The 14236-nt window shown below is 39.9% G+C and overlaps 1 protein-coding gene across 3 annotated transcripts in view; it reads right to left on the minus strand.

Annotated features, from left to right (window-relative positions):
- Positions 1-295: 295 nt before the first annotated feature.
- The window catches only part of arhgef3 (Rho guanine nucleotide exchange factor (GEF) 3), a 33281-nt gene continuing 19340 nt past the window's right edge, over positions 296-14236 (minus strand). For 2 of the 3 annotated variants that reach the window (XM_051413928.1, XM_051413930.1), the window contains 9 exons: positions 8860-8967; positions 7978-8229; positions 7477-7539; positions 7271-7367; positions 6893-6969; positions 6451-6708; positions 6079-6249; positions 5616-5805; positions 296-5290 (listed from right to left, as the gene is read on the minus strand). In XM_051413928.1, coding sequence (XP_051269888.1) covers positions 4560-5290; positions 5616-5805; positions 6079-6249; positions 6451-6708; positions 6893-6969; positions 7271-7367; positions 7477-7539; positions 7978-8229; positions 8860-8967 — 1947 coding nt within the window. In that variant the 3' untranslated portion in view covers positions 296-4559. Of the gene's footprint in view, positions 5291-5615; positions 5806-6078; positions 6250-6450; positions 6709-6892; positions 6970-7270; positions 7368-7476; positions 7540-7977; positions 8230-8859; positions 8968-12249; positions 12835-14236 lie in introns of those variants that run through there. The other variant, XM_051413929.1, reaches the window with a different exon arrangement.

Here is a 14236-nt window from a genome sequence, read left to right on the forward strand (position 1 = left end):
CTGTAAAACACCAAGGAAGGTAGCTAATGCTCTACTTATACCTTGTTGTAGACACCTTCCCCAGACCCTGAGGGGCCCTAAAAGATCCTTTTGTGTCAATCAATTGCTCATTATTTGATTAAATCCAAATATTTAAAGGACTGGTTAACACCAAGGTACAATATCAACGCTGTGTTGTAGACGGCCTGTGAGTCAAAATCCAGTTTTACAAGGTTTATTATTTTGTAGTTGTTCCGCTCACTTGCTGCATATATTCCTAATCACCTGATGTAGACGAACAAAAGTGGAAAGCAAAAACCTTTTTTGTCTTTATTTAAACATCCCAACATTTCCTTTGCAATCACCAGTAACCACCCAATCACCGACAGGGTTTCTTTTACAACAGTTTATTGGTGCTTTGATCCTGTGACAATCCACACATTAGATACCACAACTAAATATCACCGTTTTATGTTTCATGAACAGAATGAAGAGCAACTGTCACATATTTTATTTGGGACATTTTCTCTTAAGTCTTTTCTGAAATGTGCAAATAATCTTTCTTTAAAAATTTGGTAAATTTTTAATAGCCTTCACAGTGTGGTGTCCTTAATCCATTAATAATCTTCATCATCATAAACAGCGTGGGGCTAGTTACTCAAAAAAAGTAATATTATTACTTTACTTATTACTCCCTGCCAACAGTAATTAGTTACACTAGTTATATTACTTTTGTGCTACTCCTTCTCTCCAAAATTCAGACTTACGTCGATTGAAATCCAGTTTTGTTAGTTAAAATCAAAGTAATGTGAATACTTCCAGCTGAATATATGTGTTACCATCTTCCAAACTAGTTTCCTCCACGATTACAAAAAATAATCCAAGGATGTGATTGAATTGCTGGATTTTAAATCAGTAGGAGGGTGGGAACAAAAGTAAAGTTGTAACTAATTACTGAAACTTGAAATCTAATAGTAATTAGTTACACTACTAGTTACTGGGGGAAGTAATATTCTAACTAGCAATGAGTTACTGCCCAACACTATCAACAACAACTAAACCGACCTAACCATTATAACATCAAACTGATTGTCTTGACATTGTACGTCATATTTCTCACATAATGTGTCAGCACATATATGACATAACAGACATGCTTGGCTTTGTTCCTACATTCATATACAGATAGACTTAATATACATTCTTTACATACATACAGTACATACACACAACAGGCTCCTCCTCTGGGACCTCTCTGATTGCCGTGACAAAACACTGGACATTTCCCTTTAGCAGCAGTGTGTAGTAGCACCTACAGCAGCTGAAGGTTGTGTCAGTTTCACAGGATTTTGTGGTAAAACCGTGGAGATAGATGAAAACCCATTTAACATTTAATGTATTTGGAAGGCCTTAAGTCAACTACAACACTGTATCGGTAGCCTTGTCTGCCATCACCTCCATTCATACACAACCATTTGGGATTAGCACATTATGTTTTGAAGGAAAAGTTACACCATATGGAGAAATTAAGTTTTTCGTAAATGTGTGCGAAATATTCACTGAATATATTTTTCAGTTATTTGTATTCAGCAGTATTTCTGTGTAGATGCCAACTACTGTAAAAACACTGCATTAATCAATCATCTCAACTCAGATGGAGAAACATCAAACAGATACACAGCTACCACTATCTCGCTTTATAAACAGGGTTTAACAGGATAGATTTAAGACTTTTAAAGACCATTTTAAGACTATTATCAATTCAATTCAAGACCTATTTTATGTCCGTACTAGAAAAAGGTATGAAGGATATGAAGGAAAATTTGTATTGTATATCCGTTGTTTTCCCCAAAACACAAAATCATATTTAGGTGATTGGATTTTAGACTTTTTAAGACCCTGTATAAAGTGGTTATCACAGACAGAGAACACCATCCCATTGGAGTTGTTTGTGTCCATCTGATGAATGCCAGTCCAATGGTGACTCTCTTTCAGCTCTGGTTTGGTCTCCTGAGAAAAAATATCTGACTGTTTAGCTGCTACATGTTCCACTTTATTCACCAGCTGGTCTCTAACTTTATCCGTCTGTAGTTTGGTGCTGGGCAGGTGGTGTACAGAAAAAAACACAAATATTGAATCATACAGTAAATGTGCCATAAAACCAAAACTAGGACCTAAAAGAAGCTTAAAAAAAAACTAAAAAATGTTGATTAATGCAGGTTTGAGGCAATAAAAGCTCTTTTAAAGAAAAATCATAGTCATCCCTCCTGCTCTGAGTGTTGCCATCACACATACTGTAATCACTGCACCTACATTACTTTTCTCTTTTATTTATTTATTTTCTAATGCGGACTAGTGGCACATGAACATTATTTGTAGGAGGCTGGTTGTTTGTGTTTTAGCAAATCATTGTGAATGTAGACTGGCTGGCTAATAAATGATTTGGAACTGAGTGCACAGCTCTGTTTCCTCCAGTGTTTTCAGACATTACAACTGATTTTAAGACATTATTTAAAGATAGTTTTAGACAGAAATCCTTTAACAGATCTGGAAGAATGAAAATCCCCCAAATTATAGATTAAAACATTTTAGTTTAGCTAGTTTAAGATGATTACTGTTTAATTGGTTTTGGAAAGCTGCAACTCTAGCTGACATAGTTTTTGACAGAAAGTTCTTCAAAATCTCTTCAAGGTGATAAATGACCAGTAGTCGTAATACTAGAGTTTCCTTTTAAGACTTGATATTTGCAATGCTCAGTTTCATGTTTTTCTAACATTGAGTTAGCATTGACTGCAAGCATAATTCTTTATCATTCATTGGAAGTGTTTAAAATGCAAAAGGCCATTTATATTTATTCACAACCTTTGTGTAAAATTACCTGAGAATGCTGCTGATATTTATTACAACAGAACTGTGGCAGAGGTTTTCAGTAAATATTAACCAGCAAATAGAAGAAATTCATAAAGTATGTGCCTTTTCTGTTTAAAATAACTGGTAGAGCTTTTTAAAGGTGCCCTGTGGAGTTTTCTTGTTATTTTTACTTTCAGTGTGTTGATGTGCACGTCCATGTATATCCTAGTGCACATCCAAATATAGAGCATGAGATACAAACAACCTGTTCATAGTGTCAGTATTGGTCACAAACTCCACAGGGTAACTTTAACAGCTCAAACAGCTGACAGTTTTTAATTAATTAAGAGGTGACAGCCTTTTGTAAAGGCCAAGACTACTAACCCTTCCTAAGTCCCGCCCCTTTTTGCTCTGTGCTCCAATAACAATTAAGCAGAGTGGCTGTCTTTTCAACATAGACAAACCTAGCACATGTATATACAGGAGAAAGTTGACTGAAGTTCTGACCGAGGTTTCCTCAACTCTTATTGGAGCACAGAGCAAAAAGGGGCGGGACTTAGGAAGGGTCAATTGGCAGCAAACCAGTTTGTCCAAAGGCAGGTCAAGTGCAAAAAAAAAGTAAGTTAGCTAATGTTATGAAGATATAAATTCAGATTAAAGTAAACTGGGATCAAACAAGCTAGGAAATATGTTTACCCTCTAATAAGGTGAACTGTGATTACCATGGCAACACGGTCAACTTGTGTGGAACACAGCGGTAGTCATAGTAACCTGACAAAAGGTCAAACCCCCAGGAAACAGCGTTGGGCTGGTACGCAGTGGCTACATTTGGAACTGCAGGTCACATGAAAAATACATTTTCCTATACACATATATAAATTCACAAGGCAGTGAAGCCATAAATCCATTTTTTCCTTTCAACTGAAGTGTTTGAATCATCAGAATTTGAGGCATTGGGTCTGATAAACATGTACCAGTAAATCAATTTGTGTGTGGGAAGTCAACAGGAAGTCGCTCTATCGGGAAAAAAAGAAAAGCATGAGGAACCTTGAAAAATGTTTTTTACAGTATGTGCCTGGTGAGCAACTTTCACTAGAATGAACAGGCCACCATCCGGTGCTCAAGTCCGGTCTCAAGATATTTTTTTTTTTGTGTCTCAGACCTGTCTTGGACTCTGCCAATTCCCAACTACCTCCTTCAAAACAAACCATTGATGAAGCGCGCTTGTTCAGAAAACAAGTTATCGGTTTAATTTTAAAATCCATCTAGAATGGGCACTCACAATTGATGCCTCTTGTATGCCTGGGAGCAAAAACTCATCTCATTGGCAAGTAACAAAAGCATTCTTTTTTTTCTGTCCCTCTCATTTGGACTCTTGACTTGGACTCGAACCTCTTTGGACTCGGTCTTGACTTGGTCCCGACTAGTCCTGGTCTCTGCCTCGATGAAAGATGGTCTTGACTACGTCACTGGCACCGTTTTTTGAACACGGTATCCAGTCGTCCAAATACATCCATGCAGTCAGTACAGTCGCGCGGGGGGAGCCAGTGTTCCATGGAATGGGGTGGCATTCTAGAACACAGTGGTTACCACGGTTACCAGCAGTCAGGATACAGCAGTTGCAGCGTTCTAGAACACATTGGTTAAATGTGTAGTGACAAGTTTGTAGTGATATTCTTTTGTCTTTGTCTTTGTCAGTTGCATCATCACCAAGTCCTCAATTCGACTGGTCAGCACCTGTGGGTCAGCTCCTCGCACTGCAGTGAGTCAACATCGCTGGTTTCCATGCCGACCTCTTCGCCCTCCTCTACCCCCCTCCGCTCCTCCTCCATCACCTCCCCCTTCTCTTGACAAGGAGAAGCAGAGGAGATAAGGGGGTCGGGAATGTTATTAGCACCTTCGTTGAGAGTCTCTCCTTTTCCTCCGTCCATCTTCGGGTCTGCACTGGCTCCTGGCTCTGCTCCTATGACGCCACAGACACCATGCCCTGTCTCCATCTCCACACCCGTCTCACTGATCGTCGGCCTCATTTCACCGTCCATCCCTTTTTCTCCATCTAATTCCAAACTCATCCCACCATCCACACCCAAACCTGTCTCCACCTCCCTCCCCGTCACCCCAGCCTCTTCACCCAAACTGAGATCTTTCTCTGCACTCAGACCTACCTCTCCCTCCAAACGCAGCCCTGTCTCCACCTCCCCCCACATCCCTTTTTCAACTTCAATACCTGAATCACTGCGCAAACTCAGACCTGTCTCACCAAGCAGCCCTAACTGTCCACCCAGCTCTGTCTCCAGACATTGTCCTGTCTGTGGCGGCTGGTCTCCAGTCAGTGCTGCAGCTTCCTTGGCTTGTCGGATGCAGTTGATCCATTGCTGTTTGTTGAAGGCGTCACTGGCCTGGAAGCAGTGGCTCTGCAGCTGACCTCCAGTACGGTAGGAAACCCGGAAGAAGTTCTTTGCTGTGAGGAGGAGAGAGGGTAAGAGAGACAGAAAGAGACATGAGTGGTTATTATGGTCAGACATGTGTGCCAATAAGTTTTAAATTTGTATTTTGTAATTTGGAAGTATTGAATACTCGTTGACGCAGAAAGTAAAATACTAAACCGGCACTAAAGACTAAAGTACTTTTGGCCATACAGTGTATATATTATGGTAAAGTGTATATGGTATATAGTATGGAACTGGGACAGTAATTGTTTCCCAACAGACAAAATAAAAAAAGTAAAAAAAAGTGAATGCCTGTAAACTGATCCTGATTTCCTCAACAAAACGAAATGTACTGACTCCGCTCATTGTTGCTGAAGGCTCCTCTGATGGACCCGCCCACTCTCATCTCTCCGTCTGATAGGTCCTCCAGGTCCAGCTGTCGGATTGGGATTGGCTGGCGGCAGAGCTGGTAGCTGACGGGCTGGTCGTTCAGCGAGACGGACCTGGTGATGACCAGGACGTCCTGGAACAGAAACACGTGGAGCTTCTGCAAAGACAGAGACATTTTTCTTCAGTTGGTGATTCCTATATCAGGTTTTTAGATTTGTTTTTTGTTTTTTCAAACAAAAGTGTTGTGACCAGAGAGACTCATAAATATTTTATCTGTCATAAAATATTTTATATTTATTAATCTTTAAAGAACCCACAGTCACTTTACAAAGCACCAAAATATATTACATAAAGGTAGGAGAAACAAAGTGTACTGTATAAATTAAAAGGTTGGGGGGTCGGTGGGTATAAAACCGAGAAATCTACTTACGAGTCCTCTGTTGTTCTTCAGTTCTCCGTGGCAGCTGAGGGTCTTGGACCGGTCAATGAGTTCATCCTTCTGTCCGTCCTCTGCGTACAACAGACGGTCCTTGTAGTACTGACACTCCGACTCCCCCGTCCGCCTGTTGATGTCTGCCACCACGCTCTGAACCATCAGCATCTGTAGACCAAACAGACAAGATCTAACCCCATCCATACACATTTTATATCATCTGATCTGTTTTCTCTTTATTTAATGTAACAAATGTGGTCAACTGAGTGAACACTAATCATTTTATTTCCTGCTAACTCAGTCTGACAGCGGGGTGAACCAGACTTGTGGAACAAAGGTGTACAGTGTCTTATTGTTGGTTTTCCTCACCGCCTCGTCCAGGTGCTGCCGATCCGGGTGGTCGTTGGGCGTGTGCTTCAGGATCTCCCTGAGCAGCAGCGGGTATTTCACCAGTCGGCTGCGGGGGATGTCCAGGAAGTTCCACAGGTCCAACTTTCTGCTAAAGGGGGACTGGAGACAGCGCTGCAAGAAGTCCTGGACCCGCCGATCCTGCTTTTTTTGGTCCAACAAGGCCTTGGCCTGCACCTGGTTACTGCAGTATGGAGTGTAGGAGGAGAGACAGGGCAGCTGCAGGGACACAGAAACAGAGACCTGGTTGCTACAGAGTGTAGGAGACAAGGAAATGTCAAACATTTGTCTTGAGCACTAAGAATAAATGGCATCTGAACTATAATTAAGGGGATTGTGATCTGCAACTACACTGCTAGATGCCACTAAATCCTACAAACTGGTCCTTTAAGATAAAACTCACCCAGTCAGTCAGAATGTGTCCCACATGTTCTGTGGACCCGTCAGGTTTTCTTGCGTCTCTGAGGTGACTCAGTAGGTCTGAAGAGAGACAGACAGTTTAGAAATTAGATACAATGGCAACAGCTACAACAGCAGCATGAGCCTTAATAGGGCTGGTATTGTTTGAAATGTTCCAATACTAGTGCCAATTGGATACCATACAATTCCATATTGATACCAAAATGAACTAACATGTCCCACAGAGTAAGATTACTGCTGTGACTTGTGAAAGTGACTTGTGAAAGAGACCAGGGGGCCCTTTCAGACATGAGACTAACAGATTAACACAAAGGGGTATGTGTCTGAAAGGCCCTCTGGTACCTGTGACCTTTGGACTTACCTTCATGCAGGGGTATCAGTGAGTCCAGAGTGCCAAAGATCTGGTTCAGCTCCTGCTCAGTCATGATTGACAGCTTCAGCATCGGGTCATGGTAGGCCTGCAGCGCACATACACACACAGACACATATGCACACATGAGAATCCTGTAGAATAAATACAGGAGGAAAGTCAGTTCTACAAGGAAAAAATAAAGGTTTTTGTTTTACCTTCTTAGCCAACTTGAGATCCTCCACCAAGTCTTGCTCGCCTTGAGCCAACTCAAATATAGCCTGCAGGAAGAGAGAGAGAGTTTGAGAAACTATAAGTGTTAAAAGATGGATGAGATTTGAGTTTGATGAGGTTGAAAGAATATAGATTTAGCTATTTTGTAGTGTAAAATGGAGAGTCATCCTTTTCCGCCACTGATGGATTAGGATGAAAATGTATTTTGAAAAGTTGGTTGTTTTGTGTGGTCATTTAAATTTCTCTCATAAAAAAAGATAAAAAGTGAAGCTGTCATAAACTCACTTTTTATCCAGTTTTAAGCCACATTTTTATGATACACTTTTTAGATTTTGGTCATTTTTTAACTGTATATTTTAACCAGATGAAGGATCTTAGTCATTTGATGTCTGGATCCAATATAAGAAGACCAGAGACCCCAGACAGCCCTATGAGATAAATTGTTGTAGCAGATAAAAGTCCAGCAGCAGCTGTGTGTCTCTCACCTCTTGTCGTTTTATCTCTTTTGGGCTCAGAGGTTGAGTCGCTCCCAGTCGGACGTCAAACGTCTCACTCCAAAGCTTGCTGTCCCGGCGCTTGGCGGCTTGGGCAGTTGCTGTGGAAACCCGTGTGGCAGTCATGGAGGAGGAAGGGTTGGAGACCGTCGCTGAGATAACCCGAGTCTTCATTGTTGAGGAGGAGGGAGGAGGATGAACGGCTCTCTCCAGCTGACTGTCATTACGAAAACTGATGGAGCGCTGCAGAGAGATGGATAAACCAGTTGAAAAATACAGAATGATATCAATATTTATTTCAGATATGTTTTCTGTTTTACTGCTGATTGTCAGAGCAACAATCTGACATATTTTCAGTATCAGAGTTGCCAGGTGGGAAGAGCTAGTTGGAGCATTTCTGGTTCCAGAAGTAAAAGTCCCATTCGTTTTTCGTCACAAGTCTCACAGTTGGAGCACGTCTGCAACTCGGATTGGCATGAAACTCTCCTGGATCATCCATTCAAAAGATGAACCATTGTGTAAGAAAATATCTGGTTCTAAATGTCATAAAATCTTTTGAATTCTGGCTCAATTCATAATGAAATCAGCAGCTATAGTGCTATGTTCTGTTCACAAATTCAACGGCAAAGCATTTTGAATTCACTATGGTTCTGATTCACACCTCCATCTCCAGAGCAATGGTGGCGGAGGCTCACTGGTATTGTAGCATTGCTGTCAGCCATGCAAAATCAAGTTGGAATCATTAAAACTTCAATTGGACTTGAATTGGAAGATGAGTCATCATTAAAAGAGAAAAATTAACTAGGAACACAGATTAGAACCTACCCACTACGAAATTACTTGACTAAATGAAAAAAAGCTGTGGTGGTTCACCTGCAGTGTCTGACTGATCCTCTTCAGCGGTGCCGTCTTGACGGGCGGCAGCAGGCTGGCCAGAGACGTCACCCTGGATACAACTTTACTGCGCTTGGTGCTGGGCTCCTAGAGGAGAGAAATCAAAGAATTTAAACATTTCAGACTTTGGCTCAACCCCAGAGATGATATTAAAAGAGACACTGTGGCAGACAGTGATCCACCACCACCCACAAAAAAGTCCAAACACAGGATTTCATTTCTTTGTCTTCTTTATTTGCAATCAACAGCCTGCAGCCACTGGCAGAGCTCACAAAAAGGTCAGTTCAGACAGATGTTTCATCCAATCACCTCGTCCCTGGCTGCAATCGAACTGTACTGTACTGTAGCTGTCAATCGCAGTTCCAAGATAGAGCCTGAAGAATTACTTATACAATAAAATTATATGATTAAGTGATTATCAAAACTGCTGTTGGGGAATTTTCTGTCAATCAATTGACAAAATGTTTTGGCAAGAACTCGTCCAGTCTGGGGTTTTTAAACAGATGTGAGTGCAGATTGTTCAACTAGTTTGCGGGAAAGTCGACTCTGTATTGTTAATATACTGCAAGTTAAACAATAGTGTGACTCAAAGTCTCTCCCTCGGTGCCAAACACACACACACACACACACACACAGATATCAGGCCTCCATACTGTCAGGCTACTTGTCCTGGATACAGACTTACGATAAATCAATGTTTGTGTATATGTGTTTATGTGTGTGTGTGTGTGTGTATCTTCAGCTCTGCCCTGCAGCCCGCAGTCAGCTGACCTACTGGAACACAGGAACCATCAAACTTTGTTTCCATCAGCGCTCACAATCAGGAACCAGTCAACCAAAAATAAATCGACCTTTGGCAGACAGTTTTATTTATTCGTCCTCGATCACTCCGGAGTCCCAGAAAGATTTACATCTTCAGCTTCAAGTTCAAGTCCCAAATCTGACAAAGGATCCTCTTAAAGGTTCCTTTTAAACTGACAGTCAAGAAGAGACTGATAATTAAAAGCTGTGACTTGATAGCCTCTAAAGTTACTGAGTCTCTAAAATATAAAATGTAAACATTAGTTACACTAAGTTATTAAAGTCAGTCTCTCATTTAGCAGATGATACTGTTGTATTTATTAAGAATATATATCTGTTGTTTTAATATTGCTTTGGGTTCAATGAGGATAATAAATAATCAGTTTATGTGCTTTACAAATGAGAAGTTTCCATTGGACATTGACACTATAATGGGTTTCTCTGTGTTATCACGCTTCAGTTGATTCAATCTGACAAAAATCAATTCAGTGTAGTTGCACAACAATACACTGGTTATCTAATTACAACTGGTTTACAGCAGACTCCCAAGTCAGGAGTTTGAATTGAGAAAAACAACAAGAATAACTCCTGTAACAGCTTACATGTCAACTAAAAACTCATGTTTTATTGTCTTTAGAGGCATCTAACATGATCATTGGTTCCTCCAAGATGTTTCTCATCCCCTCTTTTAAACCAAACTAGCTCTGGTTCTTGAACCAGTTCCATTCAATATTCTTTGGTGCTCTCTATTGAACCAGCGCGCGTTTCCACCAGTTTTGAGCGAAACCATTGTAATCAAGAATCAACCGACAATGCAAAACGGCCTTGAGAATATGACATGCCCACTTTGGTTCCAAAGGAAAACCGGGTATTTCTTGGTTCCATATGGGAATCAACTCTTCGGGTTCCAAACCAATTAAGAAAAACACATTTTTGGTCAAGAACAGTTCAAACCAGATGCACGAACCGATACGGAGGTCAGATTCCTGTTGGTGGAAAAGGCCCATGTGTGGCCTGTCCTCTTCCACGTTTCCACAGTGAAGAGGAGGCAGAACACCTGAAGTAGTTCAATGTCCACCTGGATCCACAAACTTCACTTACATTTTATAATCTAAATGTTAAGAAGTTTGTGATTTTGTTGGACTGCTCCATACATGTGACATGTTGCTTTTCCTGTTTTTTTGGAGGGAGGTTTTCCTTACCTGAATTAAGGTTCTAAGTATTTGCTGAATATGAAAACTTCAGATCTCCATCAATCTGTGACTGACTCTTCAGCTGTCAGGAGCCTGGCAGCAGAGACATTATTCTCATATATTCAAGTATATTTCTCTGTTTTTTGGGGGGGAAAAACAGCAGAGATAGCAAGCAGTCCAGGCTGCTTTGAAGCCCTAAGCAAAATCTGTTTTTACAAACACCCCAGATGTTGTAGTCACAAAACAGTCAAGTGACTTTCTATATAAAAACAACTAAAGAGAAATCAATTAAAGAACTTGCTTAGTAATGATAATGAACTATATTAGTGTCATTAGTAAAGTGGTGTACTGAAAACTAACACAGCAAACTTACATACCGTACATTTACAGTAGGAAATAGTTCTACTGTTTCTGTTTCCTTTTCAAATAATTGTTAAAAGCTTTAAGCGCCTCAAACTAAATTACATTCACCTCAACTGTTTTGGTATTGTGGCAGAAATCTGAAAACGATCAGCATGTGTAGATGCCAACGGGGGTGTTCTTTTACACACAGTGTTTCACCAAAGCAACCAGTCGTGATGAGATTAAGAGTCTGAGGTCAACGTCCTCTGACAGTGACAGTGAGGCTGTGCAACATCACCAAAATGTCATATCCCGATATACAGGTCATTTCATATCGATATAAATACATCACAATATAGCACATTTTCTGTAAATTCAATGACTAAATAGTTTACATAAAATGACCACATGGAAAGGCTTATTACGTATTATATGTTGAATTGGATACTTACTAATATTTCATTATTTTTCTCTTTTTATTTACACACACACATATATATATATATATATATATAAAATATATTTGCAAAACATAAAATATTCATGTATAAAATAATAAAGATCAGATAAAATCAAATAAGATCAATTTAGATTTGATCTAGTACCACTAGAGGCAGTTTACCATAGTTTGAGAACCAATAAATTAGACTATACCAAATTACATCAAACTAGATCAGATCAGATTAAATTAGATTAGATTAGATAAATAACATCAGTTCAAATAAAATCAGATATTAGACTGGAATAAATCAGTTTAGATCATATTAGATTAAACTAGGTTAGAATCAGATCAGATTACATAACATTAGATTAAGTTATTAGGTTATTACCAGATCAAATGAGATTTATTTAGAATAGATCAAGTCAGATTAGATTAGAATTTGGTAAATCTCAACATGAGGGAATATGAAGTGACACTGAATACAAATTATTATTATTATTATTATTAAGACTGCACTGATGAGAAAACAAAACTTAATTCACGGTACTCAGATTTAGATGAACTGAGGTAAAAATATTTCCTTCATCTTACCTCCACCTGTTTCCCCATGTTGTTGTTCCCCTTGCTGAACTCCACAGAGCATCCAGACTTAAACCGGTATACCAGCAGGCAGAGGGGGCTCTGCCCCACCACCATACTGCTCACCCCACAGCCCAGAACAGGATCTGGACCCTTCCCACAACCAAGAGAGCGTCCAGAGTGTGTGAATGTTCAGACGAGGCTTAAAGCAAGTATGGAGTCTGGAAATAATCTGATACACAGAACTGAACTCCAGCAGTGTGAAAGTACAAGTCTGGTCTCGGTAAAGAGTCCAGTAAGAGTCTGGAAACAGCAGAGGATCCAGAAAGTGTGATACTGACAGAGTGAGATCCACCAAGTCTTTGATGCTTTTAATATCCAGAAAGTGCCTGATACCAGCCCAGAAACAAACCAGGAGAGTTTCCCTGACAGCACGGCTCTGGTAGGGTCCTGAAACCGCCGGGTGCTGTTAGAGGATTGACAGGAGCAGAATACCTGGATCCAGATCAGAACCGGCAGAGGTTTCTTGCTCTCGTGATTGTTGTTCACTCGTCTCCCTCCTGACTCTCTGTTTGAAAACTCAAAGCTCGCTAACTCCCTAACTCCCTCTCTCTCTCTCTCTCTCTCTCTCTCCCCCTCCCTGTCTCCCTCTCTCTCTCTCTCTGACTCACTCACCCAATCACTCACTTTACTTCCTTCCTTTCTTTTTCCCTTTTCCCGTACATTTTATTTATTTTTTGTCTGTACCTTTTTTCTGTCATTAGGGAGGGAATAACTATTCTGTTGTAAATGTCTTATTGTCATTAAATCCCATGAAACTATCAAACCCAACAATGAATTGATCCTCCTATCAAGCATTGTGTGTATCAAAGCCTGATATATCTTATTCCTCTGTGCCATAGAGCTCAATTGTTGTCCAAAAACTATTAAAAATCACCAGCGCCACACTGTTGCAGTGGGTGAGATGTTCCTTCATTACCACGAACACACACACTGTAGTTTAGTTTGGCTCATTTCCAGATATACCATCCTGCTGCCTGAAATACTAGAGCACCTAATGTGTAATAATCTGCCACTGAAAATAGTCCCCAACAAACGCGCCATTTAATGTTTGATTAAAACTACATGACCCAGATATTTTAGAAAGGCTTTAAGAGGCATTTTAAAAGATTAAACATTTCTGAGCTGTTTTAAAGATTATACCAGCAGGATTTGGGGCACGTTGTTTGTTTTCATGAAATTGGTTAGCAATAGGTAGAAGATAAAAAATAATCCATGCCAAATAAAAGTCCTGCAATCAATTCTTACTCAAGTAGCAGTCAGGTATTAGTGCCAACAGGTATCTGGATATCTCAGGTAAAAGTACTCATTCGTGAAGAGGTCAAAACTGGAGCATAAAGAACAACTTTACTTAAGTTTTGAGACTCTTTTCATACTCTTTTCCTTCTCCATGCAGCTTGGAAGTTTTCCAGTCCATCAGAATCGTATGTCACCAAGATGATCAATACCTTTTATCAACGCCAGCGTATATTTCAGACAGTTGGACAGACGCTCTGACTCTGGGGAGGACGATCAAAGTAAGAAACTCAAACTACTATAGTGACTAATGTGAATGAACGGCACACCTTGAGACTCTGAAAAGAGAAAACAGAGCTGGGCGCAAACAAATGGAGGACAATGATATGAAAACTAACTATGAGAATGAAATCAAAGATCTTAAGAAGAGATACGACAAGACTAAAAGAATGGATATCCCAGAAGAACTCATTCTTACCAGCATTTTCATGTTGTAGTCAATCCAGCTGTTGTTAGATTTAACCACTGACTGTATATATACACAGTATATATATATATATATTTAACTAGTTTTTTTTTAATCATGTTTGATTGTTTCATCTCCAGCAATGCATCATATTAAAATCTAAATCATATAATTAACAATCAAATTTTAAAAGTTACTTATTAGTACTAGTATTGTTATGTGTTTTTCGTTATTTCT

This window comes from Dicentrarchus labrax, unplaced genomic scaffold, assembly GCF_905237075.1.
Source record: "Dicentrarchus labrax unplaced genomic scaffold, dlabrax2021, whole genome shotgun sequence".
Classification (NCBI taxonomy): Eukaryota; Metazoa; Chordata; class Actinopteri; family Moronidae; genus Dicentrarchus; species Dicentrarchus labrax.